The sequence below is a fragment of the Culex quinquefasciatus genome, chromosome 2 (genome assembly GCF_015732765.1).
Source record: "Culex quinquefasciatus strain JHB chromosome 2, VPISU_Cqui_1.0_pri_paternal, whole genome shotgun sequence".
Taxonomy (NCBI): Eukaryota; Metazoa; Arthropoda; class Insecta; order Diptera; family Culicidae; genus Culex; species Culex quinquefasciatus.
This window is the reverse complement of record NC_051862.1, coordinates 11,438,215-11,457,090: the sequence shown is the minus strand read 5'-3', so window position 1 is coordinate 11,457,090 and position 18,876 is coordinate 11,438,215. Positions and strand designations below refer to the sequence as shown.

The 18,876-nt window shown below is 36.1% G+C and overlaps 1 protein-coding gene across 5 annotated transcripts in view; it reads left to right on the top strand.

The window, feature by feature from the left end:
* The window catches only part of LOC6045583 (protein NEL), a 165,868-nt gene extending 147,744 nt beyond the window's left edge, over positions 1-18,124 (top strand). For 3 of the 5 annotated variants that reach the window (XM_038258211.1, XM_038258214.1, XM_038258215.1), the window contains 6 exons: positions 5,633-5,893; positions 6,056-6,221; positions 6,290-6,833; positions 9,446-9,691; positions 13,014-13,063; positions 17,150-18,124. In XM_038258211.1, coding sequence (XP_038114139.1) covers positions 5,633-5,893; positions 6,056-6,221; positions 6,290-6,833; positions 9,446-9,691; positions 13,014-13,063; positions 17,150-17,639 — 1,757 coding nt within the window. In that variant the 3' untranslated portion in view covers positions 17,640-18,124. The remainder of the gene's footprint in view (positions 1-5,632; positions 5,894-6,055; positions 6,222-6,289; positions 6,834-9,445; positions 9,692-13,013; positions 13,064-17,149) is intronic. The other 2 variants (XM_038258212.1, XM_038258213.1) reach the window with 2 other exon arrangements.
* The last annotated feature ends 752 nt before the right edge of the window (positions 18,125-18,876 follow it).

The window sequence follows — 18,876 nt, the reverse complement described above, 5'->3', positions numbered from 1 at the left end:
ATTTACCAGATTCGCATCAGTCCGCGTGGACATAAAATCAAATTCTGTCGATTGCATCGGATTCGGGGATGCCTTTTCTCTCAGGAACGGATGAGATATCGTCAATCCCTTGACACAAGTTTTGTTTTGTCGAGTAGTGTAATCTGCTGCCGCTGCTACTACCTTAGACCCGGTGCGAAAAGCCGGTGCTAATAACTGGTACTTTGAGAAACAGAATATCATTAACGAAATGGGAAAGTTTTGACCCCCTCATCCCTCTCTCTCTCTCACACACACACAATTACAACCCCGTAGAAGTAGGGCAAATTGGGTTAACAAGAAATTCTAATAACCAACCCCTTACAAAACATCATCCCCAAACCCATCCCCACCCAACACTGCAGTCTTCACACCTTATCCAAAAGACCGGTTACAATGCCGGTATGTGGCGCGTGGTAAACAGAGCAACGTCTCCCCACCCTTGGCAGGACCTTTCTTCTAAAATGGGGAGAAAATGGTTCGTAATTAGGTGCCATTAACGTGGTCTCCCCCCTAGCTCTCTCTCTTGTAAGCAGTTATTAGCCCCTTTGGATTATGGTCTCCCCTCTTAGCAAAGGATTTTTACTTTGCGGGAAAATTTTTTGCTTGAGGTTATTTGATTTCGTTTTTGGATTAACACTTCATATTTCGCGTGTTAATATTGGCTACATTCCTATGTTTTCTTTCAGAGAAAAATGCTTTTATAAATTCTAAGAAATTGACATTCCACCACAACAAACAAAATGAGTTCCATCAATCTAGAAATCTTCATTGATAACAGAAATGTTGACTTTTTGAAGTAACGCATCATAGTAAAAATTATTACTCAGAAAAAACTCAAACATAATTTCATAGAAACAGTTCAATTTAAACCAACAAATTTAAATTTTCAGAAAAACAAGAACAATTACAAAAAATGCAAATAAAAGGCTTCAATCATACTCAAAAAAGGACATTTTTCCGAAAAGAACATAGTTTCTATAACTTATTGATTTTAGAGGTTTCATTTGATTTCTTTTAAATACCATAGAATGTTTAGAAATGTCTTTCATTAATTAACAGAAATAACATGCATTCAGACATAACTGAAATTTTAACGCTCTTTGAAGAAAAAAAATCTAGAGATCACTCAAGCAATAAGTGCAATATTTCATGAGCCTCAAATGATTGTTTCAATAGATTTCAGGATGCGATCAAAATTTACTATTTCATCAGAACAATTTTTAAAATATTTTTATATGTTTTAGCTATCACATTATTAATTCGAACTGATTTAAGAAATAACCAAAATTTTCTAAAAACAAAACACAAATTTGTTGTTTGTAAAATTTAGATATAAAATAATCGTGAATTTCTCAAAGATATCGGAACTAGTTGCATTTTTATAAATATTCAAAATTTTCACAATAACGTATTTTTGATAAAGATACCTAATTTGATATTTTTGCATTATGGGTATCAAATGATCGAAAATTCTCATAGATATCGATGGTGATAGTAATTTTAATACTCAAGATTTTCAGAACACTACGTATTTTGGAAAAAAAATACTAAAATTGTATGTTTATGAATATCAAATGATTGAAAAATTTTCATTGATTTCAGTAGTACCAGCATTTTTTTAAATTCATATTTTTACGAAATTGCGTATTTTTGAAAATAAATATTCTAAATTTGTTTTGCCTTCCTCATCTTACCGAGGAAAGGCTATAAAATCACTCAAAAATTGAACTTCTTAATTTGACATCTTAGACCCACCTTCACGCTGGTAGAACGCCAAGCAATGCTGTAGAGCGACCATTTTTTTCTCGAGATACAGATTGGCGTGACCCTTAAAAAATTCAAACCATTTAAACTTTTTCTTGTTGTAAATTAATTTGGCTGAAATTTTGGATAATATTAAGAAACTGTCTCAAGATTAAGTGCTCAAAATATAAAGTTGACCTGTCAATATTTTTGGAGATATCGTTAAAATAGTAAGAGTGGGTCAAAATCCTATTTTTTTACGAAAATGTCAATAACTTTGAAATGATACCTATTGTTTTTTTTTTAAATCAACTGAAAGTAGACATTCCAAAATACTTATGCTGAAAATTTCATGAGGTTTGGTCCAAATAAAAAAAAACAATTTCCTGATTTTTAAAATGCGGAAAGCTTTAACTGAGGCATAACAAAGTACACAAATAGAAATCCTGTAAGCAAATCCAGTTACACTATGCTCTTGAATTCATAAATGATTGTTTCCAAAAATTGAAAAAATATTACGATTTGCTTTCAAATTCAAAAACATAGCGTTACCGGATTTGTTTGCCAATTTCTATCCGTGTAAAGATTACAGTTTTAAAAATAGTTTCCCACGAATCACACTACTTAGGTTATAGTTAGCCTTAGGATTTTTTCATCATAGCTTTCAAATTGACCAACTATTAAGAAAATTTAACGGTTTGGACCTCAATTGGTAAAGATTTCCTTTTAAGGAACAACCCACATTTAGTCAAATTAAAGAAATGCTTTCGCTCCAAATTGAGCACTAAAGCTCAAAACCAAATGCATTGTGTCCAAATCTTGCCGCCAAACATTTGCATATCGCCTTCCCTAATTAGATCTCGCGCCACAGGCCGTCTCCCGACCATCCCACGAAAGACGCAACAACCGCACCGCCAACAAAGCGCGCCGTCGTCGCCCCGACGAATTCCCACGCCAGACGTGGCCGCCGCCGCGACACGTTTCCGAAATAATCTCTTAATAATACTCGCAAATAAACATCCACATTTGTCACCAGATTGCAACCGGCCAGCAACGGATTAAGGTGATCTTGCAGGAAAGCAAGAAGAAATATTCCGAAGAAGATTTTTTGGCAAACGCCAGACGTGAAATTTTCCCCACAGGCCGGCCGGGGACCACCACGCGTTGACACCAAACTGGCCACGACACAACACCGCGCCGGTCGGACCAGATTAATGAGGCGGCTCAATTAGCCGTGGGGCACGGAATATACGGGGGGATATTAATTTGACGAAAAATCATCGGGAAATCCTCGAGAGAGAGAAAAGAAGGGACAAGCAAATGAATGTGCGAAATAAATTGCCACTGGAGCGTGGTGAAGCTTAATTTGGTGGACCGGATTTGAAGGTTGGTGGTCACTAGGCCAAGTGTCAAATTAGTATCGATCATTGACTGAGAATTTATTAAAATCTTAGTCCGTGGTTCGCTTGATTAATCAAATTGAAGGATTCATAGTAGCAATGTAACTGCAGTGGTCTTCAGTCACTGATTTTTTAATATGTATAACATAGAAAAGAATTTTCATAGTTTTTGAATAATATCTCTAAAGCTCTGATAAGCAAGATCGCAATTCAAAAAAGTTTCTAAATATCACAGAACTGGAAAACACTTGTCACGTTTGGTTGCCATATATGTATAACTTCCCGGATAGAAGAAAACCATTTGAAAATTCAGTGTGTGAATAAATTTTAGGAATTTCACCATTTCTCAAATAGTTATTTTTATGGTTGTAAGCAGTTTGTGAGCATTTTGATAAGCATTAAAGTTTGTAAAATATTTTAAGCAATGTTGAAGGAATTTTAATGATTTTTGTAGCGAATCTAAACTGCACAAAAACATATTGGGTATTTTCCGTCACTAATGCTTTCCAAACCTAAAAAATGACAAAATCTTACTAATGCAATCATGATTTTTAAATTTTGGATTTTCTTCGATCAATAATTAAAAAAATACTTTGAGATTTCAATTTCTATGAAAGATTAGGCTTTCACCCTTTCATGCCTGATTTTTAAATATTTTTTTAGATAATGATGGAAAAATTATTCTTATGACTATACGAAAATTATATGCTAGTTTCTAAAATTTAGATTATTGAGTCCAATCAGGCCTAAAAGGGTTAAACCAACGTTCAAAAGCCAGAATAAAGAATAAAGACCTTTGATCAATTTTTTTCCATATAACACTTTTTTGTATAAAATTACCCGTTAGATAAAAAAAACTATGTTTTTTTTTTAATTTCAAAATTTGAAAATCAATTATGTGTTTTTAAAATAAAACAAAAAAATAAAAAAGAACTTGTATTTTTTTTATTTCTTTTTAAATCCAAAATAAAAACTTGATTGAGGAATAAAATATTAAAAAATGTTTTAAATGCTTACCAGAAATATTCATCATTTGTGTTATAGAAAAAAATAATTTACAAATGGTTTTTATTTTCCACAAAAAAAATGATTGCATGTATTTTAGACTGGCTCGTCGTTATATGGAAATTTCAATAAAAAAAATCAAATAAAACCAAAACAAAGTTGCCTTTTGGGCCTCAAAACAAGCCCCTAAAATTTAAGGATGAGGGTTTTCTTTGCGTGTCCAAATGTCATAAAACACTTTTCACGTTTGTGCCATTTTTTGAGTATTTTTTTCCAGCTTCTTTAAAAGTTGATAAATGTTTGACCAAAATGGACACTTAACTTCCCCCGAACGACCCATTTGTAATCAAGAAAACCATCCACATTTGCTCCAACGTTTTACAAGTCTGTAAACAAGCTGTTCTCGTTTGAAAAACGAACATGAAAGAAGAAAAAACTCACAAACCCGATTTCACACCTCACCATCATCACTTTCGTTCACACCGGCCAAGTGTGCGGTTGCCAAAAATGATCCGCCAAAGGCGGTCGGTGGCGCCGCCACGCGATTTTATTTTGGCACTAATTTATTCGATTTACCATAAATACATCGCCACGATCTCGTGTATTAATGTTTTCGGAACCCCCCACAGGGGGCTTATTTGCCGACTCCAAAATTATTCATCTCTCTCCACAGCATTTATTAAATTTGCGCGGTCAACTCGTCGTTCCTCTCCACTCCACTCCCATCACCCCAGCACGAAAACACGTGTCACAAAGTGACAGTTGCAAAACGAAAAAAACGCGCGAAAATTATTAATTAAAAAAAAAGCAGCTTGAGATGCAGCAGCCGGGTCTCGATCTCTGCCAACGCGCTCGAAAATACCCAATAAATTAAGAAAATTCAATAAATAATTCAATAATTTAGATACTCCACATAGGCGCAAAGTACGACGACGGCGTACGCACGGTAGACGTCAACATCACAAAAATAAACACTCAAAAACACAGAAAAACGAAGTGGTTCAGTCGAAAGAAGGTGAAGATATATGAATGCGTCTTAGTTTTTTTTTAGTTTTAATATTTTTCTCTTTAATCTCATTCCTGTTGATGTTATTTTTTTTTCTAACAAGTTGTCTAACCCACTGACAGCGCGACAGGAAATTTCCGAACAGAAAAAAAAGTTTTTTTTTACGTTCTGTATGAATCTTCTTCCATCCAAAGTAACGTGTTTCGCCACTAACAACCGAAAATCCGCCCCATTTCCCATACACCAATCATCACCGAAAGACAGTTTTGGCGCGCAAGTTTGCCGTTGGACAAGATTCTGGCTGTCCCGAAACGTCGACCCGTGCTCATCGACATCGACAGCTGGAAGCGATTTGGAGCAAGATTGTAGCGGCGGCCGGAATCGGGTCCTCCCCGTCGAATTTGCGCGCCAAAACTCGAGCAAAATTCGCCGTACTAATCTCGATCTTTCGTCCCAGACATTGACGAGTGCGCTCAGCAAGGTGGTCTTAATGGTAATCACTGCCATCTGAACACGCGGTGCGTCAACACATTCGGCTCGTACGTGTGCGAGTGCGTGGCCGGCTACCGGCGGCTGGACAAGTTCAACTGCGTCGAGGTGGACGAGTGCAAGTCCGGCGAGCACAGCTGCCACGAGCACGCGGACTGCAGCAACACGGCCGGCTCGTACCACTGTCGCTGCCAGCCGGGCTACGAGGGCGACGGGTACGACTGCAAGCGTGAGTATCTTGGCGGAGTTGCGGGAGACCTGCTACTGTTGACTTCTGATTGACGTCCTTCAGCTATCGACCTTTAACTTTAGATGTTTAATGGTTGACCTCCAACATGTGACTTTGGACTATTGACTTATTACTGATATCATACGAATCCTCTCCTTCCAGCGGTCTGCAATCAAACCTGTCTGAACGGGGGTGAGTGCCGGGCGCCTGGGGTGTGTACGTGCCGGGCCGGCTACGTCGGCGAGTCCTGCGAGAAGGACCTGGACGAGTGTGCGACCGGGGTGCACCGGTGTAAGGAGACAACGAACTGTGTTAACATGCCAGGATGGTAAGTCTTCTCTAGGTTCACCGCCGTCTTCATGATCCTAACCTCCCGAACTCTCTCCTCCTTCGCAGGTACTATTGCAAATGCAAGCCTGGATTTGAAACCAAAGGAAAAGATTGTGTAGATATAGACGAGTGCTATCTGAACACGCACAGCTGTCACCCGACGGCCCGGTGCGTCAACACGCAGGGACACTTTGAGTGTGTCTGCCCGACGTCGGCGTCGGAAGCGGCCGCGGCGGCCATCGCGGACGCCAGCAGCAGTAGTAGCGGGTCGTCACGGTCAGTGGTGGCGACGGTTGCGGCAACCGTCCGGCCCGGTGCCGCGTCCAACTGTAGGTTAAGTTGTATGTTCGAGGACAGCGAGATCCCGGACGGCGGCCAGATCTCGCCCCGGAACCAGCCGTGCAAGGTGTGCACCTGTTCGCGGGGGGTCATCAGCTGCGTGGAGCCACCGTGCAACTGCTCGCGGTGGCAGGAGCGGGGCAGCGGAGCGCGGGACCTCTGCTGTCCGCAGTGCGATCCCAAAGAGTCCTGCCAGCACCAGGAGCTGAAGCACGTGACGTTCCGCAGCGGCGAGCAGTGGATTTACCAGTGCCAGACGTGCGAGTGTCTGGTAAGTGATCGAAGCAGGACAACACTATCAATTCTCAAATTTCTTTAAAATCTCATGATGCGGATATAAAACTATCCAAAATAGCATTTTGAATATGAGCTATTCTTCCCGAATTCTTGAAATAGATTATATTTGTCATTTTTTATCTGGCTCAGGGGCCTTTCCTTTGTCCAAGGAAGCAATTTTGGTTATTGGTTCACCCATACAAGTATCCATACAATTTTGACAGCTGACCATTAGGGTTACAACAAAAAAATATGTTAGGGATACCCCCTGGTTCGATTCCTTAGTCAAAATTGAGCATCTGTGCTAATATTAAGCAGATTAAGGTTTTTTTTTTAAATCGCTAATAACTTTTCAGGATCAACTCGGATCGCTTAAACTCTTGAACAAAATATTAAAGCGTCAAGTTTCACATTAAAATCTAACATTTAACTAACACCACACTCCGGTTAAAGTTGGAATATTTGCCTATCTCTATCCTTTTTTCGAAAATTCCTAAACAAACTAAACGCTCAAGAGGAACTCCTAAACCATAATAGTCAAGGCACAAAAGTCCAAAATGGTGTGTCGAACGGTAAATCTAGTAACAGGCCAGATTTTGATGGTTCTAGACTAAATCAAGTCCGAATATCGCGGTCACTTAGCCGGATTCCCTAAAAGAAGCGAGATATTCAAGATAAAGGCCAATATGGCGGCTATGCGGAAGATTCAATATGTGGATATAACAAAAAGATATAATCAATTGGGTTAAAATTTGGCACAGATGCTTAACTTTGCCTAAGGAATCAAGCCAGAGGGAATCCCCGAGGATTTTCCTAAATTTGCACTGTTCGTTGCCACCTTACTGGCCATACAAAAATGGTACGTAAATATTCGAAAAAAATCTGAAAGATCAGAAAAAACCTGAAATTTCGTCTAAGAATTATTGAAGATTGCTCTGGTTGCTGAGTGTTTTTTTCGTCGTATCTGTATTTTATCGCATAAAATAAAACAAACAGGAAAATGTTGATTTTTAAAGTGTTCATATCTTGGTAACTTATATTGAAAACAAAATGACTTATTGTGATTCAATAGACGAAGTTTCATTATAATAAAAAATAAAAAAATTGAAAAAAGATTTTTTTGAGCGAGATTTTAAGCAGAGTTTTGAAATCTTGAAGATATATTTTCGGAAAGATTCGGAAAATTTCACTAATGTTTCCCACCCAAAATTTGCAAGTTTTGTCCCCAAGAAAATTTCAAAAAACAATGAAAAAGAGAATTTTGAAGCATCGAATTGTTGTGCTCTCAAAATTTTAATTAGAACACTTTACTCCGTGAAAGTGTTGCCAGATAATCAAAATGTTTTAATGCCTTAAAATATTGAACCAAAAACTAACGAAATAGTTAATATGTATTTCTAATTTATTTTTCAAAAAAATATCATATAAAAACATAAAATGTAAAAAACATGAAGAAAAGTTTTGAAGTTTAAAAAAAAAAAGAAGCCGATAAGAATTGGCTGAAATTTAATCAAAAATCGGCACTGTTTGTCCTAGAAAATAAGCCATCGCAATCGTTGAATGTTTAGATCTCTTAATGAAATCTCAGAAAAAAATTGATGCACTTTTGTAAATTTTGAATTTTGGCTAAAAAAAATTATTGTGCAAAAAAAACATTTAAAAAAAATTCATTTCAGTATCTACATAAATGTCAATTTAGTGTAATGTTTTTGAGTAATATCCTCTAAAAAATGTTTTGACAATTTTAACATGTAAAAGTCATGACCTAACTAACTCTGTAAAAAAAATCACGATTTTTCCGAAAAACTGGTCAAATGAATTTTGTCAAACTATTGCCATAACTCAAAATAGTAGTTTATGCAACAAGTTGCAAAAAGAGGATTTTTGTCAATAAATCGTTTAAATCAAAAACATATTAAAAAGTGTTCCTTTTCGAAACAAGTGCTGAAAAGTTCAACTTTTCAGCACCTATTTGAGTGCTGAAAAGTAGAACTTTTCAGCATTTATTTTGAAAAGTGTTGCTATTCGATTCTGTTATTTTTGGTACAGAAAAGTAGGCTATTTCGTCGTTCAAGAATGACAGGAAAAGTAAGTAGTTTCAATGAATGAACATTAAACATTAAATGAAACTTAAGTGTTGTTAATTTTTGCTTTGAAACAGTAAGAGCAATTTCTTAAGTTTATATGTTTCTTTTTCTATTTCTACAAATTTTAAATCAAGTTTTGCCAATTTAATTTTAGTAAACTTCCTGTCAGTATATAATATTGTAAATTTCGGGTATAAATGCTATGGAATTATCTTGAGCAACCATGCGTACCCCCTTATTTTTGCTACTCCACAGATACACGTGGGTGCGCATGGTAGTTTAAGATAATTCCATAGCATTTATTGCCGAAATAAAGATTCATATTCGAAACTAGGTGTCCGAAGGCTTGATTTTTGAGGCAATTGGAGCGTGTTCAGGAAGCCCAAATCTATCATACCTTGGCGAAAATGAAGCATTTACTAACATCAACTTAAAAAATGTCGAGATACATAATTTTCAATCATAAAAAGAAAACTTGTTTTCAACTCTACAATCTCTCTCTCTCCCTTCCTCTTTCCAGTACGGTGAATTCGACTGCTGGAGGCTCGAGTGTCCGCCGCTGACTTGTGATAACCCGCTGCCGATGGGGCGGGGCGACTGCTGCCCGCGGTGTCCGGACGACATGTGCGGCCTGGAGAACGCAACGGCGACCATCGGTGGCGGCGGCAGTGGCGCGAGCTTGCCGTGCCTGTACGAGCAGCACATCTACGCCTCTGGACAGACGTTCAAGTACCCGTCCAGAGAGTGCGCCACCTGCTCCTGCAAGGTGAGTTGAGTCGTTTCTTGAGTTTTTTTTTTCATTTTTTTGTTTTTTAGGTTAAGTTTACCAAACTACACAAACCCAATTCGCGTTCGTCTTTAAATTTTCTACGAAAACCTTACTCTTGAAAACACTAGAATAGTTAGGATACAAGCTAGAACAGACTCGTTCAAACAAGTTCGCTGTTATTTTTTGGCATTTCTCGAAAAAAAAACTGTAAAATCCGATTCAGTTGCTCTGCCGGTTTCATTATGTTGTCGCTGTTTTGTTTGAAACTAAAAAAAACACAACCAATTGATCGACTAATCCCCTCCAAAAATTCATAACACTCATCCAAACTAAACTAAACAACAAAAAACTACACGAATAATGGCATGTCCGATTAAGCGTGTGTACCGGAACAGCTCGTTTTCCCGCTCTGCGTTAATTTCGCTTTCAAGCTTTCGACTAATTTGCCATTTTCAAATATTTATTATGCCATTAGGTGGAATTCGGATTAACACAATCGATCGAGTACCGCTAAAAACTAAAAGCGCCTTTCGCTAATAATTTCCGTGTTATTTTTTGTTTTCTTCTTCTGTTTTTGTTCCAATCGGTTGCAAAATGCAATTTCCGTTTCGTCGTTGTTCGATTCAGCATAAAAAATAAACATAAAAATGCATTTTATTGCTAGCAAATAAATTTTCATTTTCCACTTTTTCTTTCTCTCTACATACGACTTTTCGTTTTGTTGTTGCCTTTCCGGCGTTCATACACACAAAATTATACTTCGTGAAACATGATTGAATGAAACAGAATTTCGTGAAGATCCGTTTTGCGTGTACCTCGCCTACTGAACCCAAATACACGCAGATAAAACCCGTAAAGCAAAATTTGATCATGAATGTTTAACTTTTTGCCACATAAAAAAACTAATAACAAAATAAATTTTTCGCACCTCACGTGTGCATTTTTTTTTCACACACATACTGCTCAAAGCCACAAGTGCCGCATATGCCATTCGGAGCCTCCCGCTCCGCCCTCCACTTCAACCGTTTTCAGAATTATTAATTACCGTAATTAAAAGCTTTTATCCCGGCAATTTTATTTCACTCTTGAACGCGCTCGACCCGACTGAAATGAATTGGACATGTTCAATTGGCAGTGTGGTGATTTTTTCTCTCAGCACCTTTGAAATATGGCTTCAGTTGAGGCAGGCTAATGTGTGTGTGTGTCTGTGTATGTTAAAGCTGCAATTAAAGTTACTTATATTTGGATTAGAGTGGCAAATTGCTAGCGAGATTTGCAAGCACTGTGCAAGCCTTTGATTAGGATGATTTAGAGCACGAGAAGTGAAGTTCATGATCGGATTTTGCCTAAATGGTTGGGATTTGTTTTCATTTGATGTCTACTAAGCGGATTAAGTGAAAGTAATTATTTCAACGGATTTTCGTATCAATCGTATCTTCGGCAAAGTTGTAGGCTTAGGTCTTAGGACTTCTAAGATAAAAACAGATTTACATTCTAAAATTCAAAGGTCTCATTTTTTTATGTTTTAGGTGACAACAAATTGCATCTTTCCGCTATGGCCAAGTTGTTCACATTTGCAGTGTTGCCAATTTTTCGAAAAATCATATTCTTAAAAGTCGTGGAAACGAATCGAAGAACGAGTTTAGATGCAAAATCAAATTTGCTATCAAACAGTACTTTTCATAAAATTTTATATCATGCAATAAAATTACGATTTGTTTGATTTACCCTAGAATGGGTAATTTTTTGCAAATTATTTGAATGATTTTTTTTTTCGTTTTGTATGACTTACATTTATTTTTCTTCATACAATTTTGGCAGCTAAAAAAGAGAAGGTGTCTTGAGAAGGGATTTTCTTATCAATTTACGAATGACTTTGCTTTGGACTTCACACAAAATATAGTTTTACTCAAAATAACCATTTTTCGAAAATCTCATTTTTGGATCTGTTTTGGATGACACAACAATGTATCCTTTGAGCTATGCCTCAAGTTGGTCAAAATATATTTGGCAGTGTTGTCAATTTTTCATAAACCCATTAAACGTGGAATTAGGTCAAACCACTTTTTTTTAATTTATATTTAGATTTTGTAAATTTGCAATCAAAAAGTACATTAAATAAAATTTGATATCGTGAACTGTTTTCAAGTTACGGCTACTTAAAATTCTGATTTTTTTTTTCAGGATCAAAGAATTACCTACAAGTCTGCTTAAAAGACACTGAAGATTGGACCAATGGTTGATGAAGTACAGCCTTTGAAAGAAAATCAAACATTCCCGAACTATTTTTTTCTACATCGCCAAAATAGCATCAATTTTCATTTTTTTGGAAATAAAAGTTTGAGCGTTTGAAAAGGCCCTAAAAACCATTGCAAATGTAAACTAATTTTAAAAGTTCTTCCATTTATTAACAGTAACAAAAATGCAAATTCTTTAAAGAAAAAAAAGTTGTAGTAATGTGTTAATACTAGGAAATGAAAAATATAAATATTTTAAATCTAAAGCACCAAAAATACATTTTCTTAGGCTAAAAACATTACAAATGTAAAATCCACAACTGAAGTAGTTCAATTTTAAAACATTTGGTTAATTTAATAAATATCAAGCAATTTTTTAAAATTGTTTTTAAACCATTCTACATTTTCTGTCTTCATCCCTACAGACATTCGACAAATATCACATTAAAAAACTAAATTTTGAATATTTGGTATTTTATTGACCTAGAAAAACTTAATATGCGATATTTCCAACATTTTAAAAATGTTTAAAAATTATTAAGTATTATTAAGAAAACCTTACTGTTTTTACTTTTTGGACATAGATTTTTTCTGCTTTGACATTTTGGAATTACTTGTTATTTTATTGGAAAGATTTCAATTTCGGCTTATTTTTCCAAATAAAACAATTTCTCTGAAAATTATTTAATATTGAAAACAAAAATTGAAATTGAAAAATAAAAATTGAATTGCCTCTGGTGTATTTCCATGGTTTCCACAAAGACACGGAAGATAAATTTAATATAAGACATACAAATGAAAACAAATTCCTTAAATAAACGGTTCTATTTTAAAAAGCAACAGCAACAACACAATTATTGACAACTTTCCAAACTCCACAGCCCATCACCGACATTCTGTACACCCCGATACTAATCACTAATGTTTTTGTTTTCGTTTTTTCAACTTACTATGCCATACCTCCCAAAAACAAAACACTAAAACCTGCCGTAAAACAAAATGCAAACAAAAAAATACAAAATAATCCCCTTACTTGTATTAACATTAATAACACTGTAACCTGCGAACAAATTACATTCCAGGTCCCCTACTGTGCCCAACTGGTGAGCAATTCCGCGTGTTGTGTGCATCGGTAAAAAATCACTCTTTAACTACACTTACATTCGTTTTCTTTTTCTACTTATGGTTTGGTAACTTTATGTATTTTTATGATTTTTCCGTTCGACTTTTGGGTTCGACTTTTTCGGTTTGGCCAAATGTTTACCTATTATTGTTTTGTTCCTCTCCTTGGTTCAAACGTATGTGCTTTATCGTTTTCAATTATGTACACACAACCACTTTCTGGGAGAATGTACCTTTTGTTGAGCTGAATTTTCAAAATTTAAAAATTTAGTTCGTTTGAGGTATCCTCTTCCAGAAAATGCCTTCTGTTGTTTCCTTTCAAATTTCACTCTTCTCTATCACATGATCACAGTTTTCTCTTTCCACATCACCATTTTAAAATCTCTCATAAGTAAGATGCAAAGTTTGTGTACTTTCTAGAACAATCACCAAAATCTCACTGCCTTGTACTGCAATAAAAAGAGAACAATGTAAATACAATTGTTGTCCTTCCTTAAAACAGGACTATCCTCTGTAAAGCACCACTTTACTTATAATAAGAAACGAACGCCTTCAAATAGCAAGGATTTTTCCTCCCTTTTTTACCCTCTCTATCGCGCAAATCTAAGAATACACTGGTTAAAAAGTTATGATTTCGTTCATTTAGCGAATCAGTTCCAACCAAAGTGTTACGTTTCTTCAGTTTCGTTGAACCTGTTTGAGTTTTTTTTGTGTTCTCTCGTTACTATTACTTTACTTCAAACAGACAAACATCACCTTTCTCTCACGCATACAAATTTACCGATCTCGTAGCGTTCAATAAGAGTTCCATGTTTGTCACGTTTCTTAAAAAACGACAGCACCAGAGCACAGATTTCCCTGCACCCCCACACCAACTCCAATTTCATTGAATATTCCAATAAAATTTCCAAAGCGACGGAAATTTCCGATTCCATTTAGCTTAACTTGATAGAGTTTCTTTTTGTTAGCATGTTCCACGAACCTTCCAAGCTCCGTTGGTTTATTTTTTAAGAAATTATGTTTTGTTTTGAAAGTTGAGATACTTTTTCGATACATTTGTCCTGTCTTCAACTTTTTAAATTAAAAAATAACATTAAAAGCAGTACAAAATTCTTTCATAAATTTAACCAATTGGCAGTAACAATTGTCCTTATCTGTCGCATTTCTTCGTCAAACACTCACATAACCACAAATCACCCCCTCATACTGTCACGATCATGGTCATAGATCAACCCCCCCGTCCATGTGCATTTCCAGTTTGTTGGATATATTCTTTTCCTCTATATTTTTTGGGCTTTCTTTTTGAGTTCCTCGTTTCCGTTGAATTTAGTAGCAGTTAGTTTTTTCTTTTCTTTTTGGGTTCAGTGTCGCATGCTTGTGTAAATTTGCTAGATTGTAGAAAGATAACCTCGTTCAACAGCTCACTCAACAGTTTGAAAAAAGTCGAAAATATCACAGCTTTGAAACCGATTTGAGTTTGATGCAAATTATAAAAAATATATTTATATTTGTATTCAACTAAAAAAATAAAAACGTTTGAAATACTTGTAAATAAAATGATTTACATAACTTCAAAACCTTTGCTTAAAAAAAAACCTTTTTACAACAATTTTTCTTAGAATCAAGGGTTCTGATTTGCTCCAAAAAGACTAATTCAATCGCGAGCGTAAATCGAACGCGAAGCAAACTGCTCTGATGAATTTCTACCGCTGGCACTTCCACACCAATCGCTTCTGAATACTCTTTATTTTGCTCTCACTCTCTCTCTCTCTCTCGAATCTCGAATCGGCTAGTCAGCGAATGGCTCAGAGAGGCTGATTGCGCTGTGTCGCTTGAAGCTGACTTTAAATAGTCTGCGATCGGCTTTGTTTTGATCATTTTTGAAATTTCTCAAAATCGATGTTATCAAAAATATTTTAGAATTTTGTTGACAAGGTCGTTGCACATATTTTTTAAAGTTTATATGTTAATTTAAACTACAAGCCATGGAATTAACATTTTCATGAAAAAAGTGTTCTGAAAAGCATTTTACAACTGCCCAGTTGTTTTGCAATCATAAGTTTTCAAAATATCCAAGTAATAAAGATATTATTTTTTTTAACCGAAAAAAAAATTGCTGTGCTGTACTTTGGAATTCCACAAAAATTGAAAATATTTTTGATCGATCTCAGACATGCTTAAAATGATTTGAAATGTGGGAAATGCATTTAAAATAGTTTTCAGTTGATTAGATATTTGTTTCTTTTAAAAATTCGAAGTTTTTTGAAAAAAATAATAATATTTTTTTACCCTTTGATTTTTCAGAGCGATTTTGAAGGGGAGGTGACATTAACTTTGAAAAATATTTGCAACGGCCTAACACAACATTAAAGACACATTTAACAGTAATTTCGCCATGCCAAATAATAATTTACGGCCAAAAGAACGCCACGCTGGTATTTTGTTAGCTTATCTCTTCTCCGAGCATATTCGTTTGTGACTCGGGTAGACGGACCGAGTAGGCAAAGAAATTCAAGAGCAAAAAAAGTATTTGTATCGCTGGATGAAGCAACAGGTCAAGTCACTGACAGCTAACGAGTCGTGTTCGCTCACGAATGGTTGCGCGCTTCAGTCGTCAAAGATTCGTTTGGCGATGAGTGATTGATTGTTGATCTTTGAACCGAAAATAAGGACCCTTGATTCAAAAAAAAAAATCAGTATTTTTTAAGAATAAAAAAATAACATTAAATACAATATAAAATAAATGCTTTTTAAAAAAATAACTTAATTCGTTTTTAATGCTCTTTAAAGCCAGCTATCAATTTGCTAATTGAAAATTGATTACTGCTGATTTGCTAAATTAATTAACTAAACCATTTATTCAGATTTTGCTGGATTGAAATTTTTAAAGAAAAATGTATGTGAAAATTTGGCTATTTACCAAAATTTCTTTATTGAAATCAGTTGAATTTATTGAAATGAGGCATCCATGAACAACGTCCAAATCAAATAAATAAAAAAAAAATGTTGAAAAGTTTTGCGTTTTGAAACAAGTGCTGAAAAATTTTACTTTTCGAAACAGGTGCTGAAAAGTTCAACTTTTCAGCATCCATTTCAGTGCTGAAAATCTGAACTTTTCAGAATTCATTTTGAAAAGTATTACTATTCGATACTGTTTTTTTTTTTTTGTACAGAAAAGTAGAAATTTTTGTCGTTCAAGAATGACAGGAATAGTGAGTAGTTTAACGAAGGAATTGCAAAAATAACTTTTTGCAACTCCTTTATGAATTTTCTTACTTTTCCTAACATTATCGTTCAAATGACTAAACGGCCTTCTTTTCTTCACAAAAAATTACAGAATCGGAAAGAAATACTTTTCGATGTATTAAAGCGGGGAAACAAAGCTTGATTTTATCAGCACTCGACGTATTTATACAAATCAGTAAACCTCGTTACGAGATACGACTCGTGCTGAAAAATAATTTCTTTGCTATTTTATAAACAAGATTTTTCGGATTCTTTTTCAAACTGTTGAGTGCCCTACCATAAAACTAATTTAAATTAACCGTCTCTCCGTCGAAAATCCGTGTCTATCGGTGGGCAAGCAACTGCAATAGAGATTTCCAAAATAAATGTACCACAAATTTCACATACACCCACAAAAACCAGTACGCACCACCACTGTAAACAAAAACGCACAACTCCTCTCTCTCACACAAGAGTGATTCGTAACTGATTAGACAGATTTAAATTTGTTTTATGTAGATTTCCGGTTGGGGGTCAAGATGAAAAAGTGTGAACTTGGTGGAGACGCCTGGTCATCCAGCGATCATCTTGGCCGCCACCGTCTTTATTCTCCCTTCCAAATTGAACTATATTGTATCAGAAGCAAAAAAAAAACAAACTCCAAAACCACATTGTACAAACCGTTGAAATTACATGTTTTAATTTTCACTCTCTTTTCTTCACCTCGTTTTTGCGTTCAACCACCACCAACCCACCAAAAAAAACCCACACACAATATCACACCCACAATTCACACCGAAAAACACGCGCACGCAACCACAACCTCAACCACACACACATGATCTGACGACGAACCTCGTTGCCGCTACAGGACGGTAAGATCACCTGCCGTTACGATGATCATTGTGTTGCTGATGAACTACGCCAGGTTGAAGAGTCTCCTGCAGACGATAGTGTTAAGAGTAGTCTTTCTAATCATAAACCATCGCAAACAACGACCCCAAAGACATCCAGCGAAAGTGGAAGCGCGAGTAGCAGCAGCAGCAGTAGTAGTGCACCATCAGCAACATCAACGATCCCACCCACAACAACCACAGCAGCAGCAGCAGAACAATCAACCTCATCAACTTCATCGACAGCAGCAGCAGCGATACCAAAGCCAAGTCGAAGTCCTTCGAAGAAGCTACTCAAGCGATCACTTCCGAACATCTACGAGACCTCCTCGTCCATCTGGTCCACGCCGGCGGCCGTGCCTCTGCGGAGGTACGTCGGCAACTAAGGTCGGCCCTATTCCCTTCCAGAACAGCCACCGTCACCACCACCACCACCACCAACACCAGATCAGCGTAATGTTCGTGTAGAAATTTGCCTTCTTGCAGAGAAACAACAACAAAAAAAAAGAGTTAAATGTGTACGATTTGTTTTTGTATTTAACACACACGCACCACCCTAGCGATTGTATAGAAAAAATGTTTTAAACAATTGAGACGAAAGTTAGAAAATTTAAAAATAACAAAAAAGAAACAAATCCTAAAGTTTTATCCCTCATCCAGAAACAAAAAAAAAACAAACGTCAGAGGCCATCGAATTTGAACACACAAAACATCAAAAATCTGACTCCTAAAAATACCCACACCAAAAAAAATCAACTCCACACTAGTTCTCTTTCACTCTAAAAACTCTTAACTCTCTTTAACTTTTAAACGAAGCCCTCCCCCATTCTCAAATCTCTCAATCTTTCCTACATTTTTGTGTGCAGCAGAAAAATAAACAAACGAAAACAACAACAGTCAAGCGCATCAAGTCGAGTAGTAGAAGGTAAACAACGATTAAAAAATAAAATTAAAAAAAGTCCGCCTAGCAAAAGATGTTACACAAACACGAAAATATTTCCCCCTTCCTTATTTTAGAAAAAAAAGATGTGGTGGTATCACAGGTAAACAGATGGAAAAGCGCGAAATCAATCATTAATTTAGTTTATTTTGAAGAGTCACCATCTAGTGGCAAAAACTTGCAACTAAACAAACAGTTTAAAATTATCTGTCAGATTGTATGTACAAATTGAAAGAGAACATTTCTCAGAAACTTTTATTAAAAAAAAACTCCTCTTTAAACAACCTTAGATTTTGATTCCAATTTCACTGAGTGTTGTAAATGAGTAATAGGAAAAAAAACTATCATTTGAAGATTCTTGCACCAAAACAAAATATAGCGACCGTCTCTGTAGTTTGTGAGATCTCTTCCAGTGTCTCGTGATTGCCAGCATGAGCATGCTATTTCTTTCACTCCCTCTCTTTTTCTCGTTGACGAACTCTCGTTGAAGATTTTTTTGTTTTCTCATCAAACTACAATGAAAGAACACGAGAGGGGGATTGGGAATCGACCACGCGTTTTTGTCACTGCGTTGGCAAATTTTGTTTTGTGGCGGCTTTTGTGGCTGGACTCTGAGAGGGAGAAAGTGGAGAGAGGGATGTGAATGTCACACGGAGAAAAAAGAGTTCCCAAATCGTGAACAAGCGTTCATGAAAATGAGAACCACGAACAAAGTGTTCAAATTTCATGGTACGTTTTTTCAAAATCGTACCATGGGATTTGAAC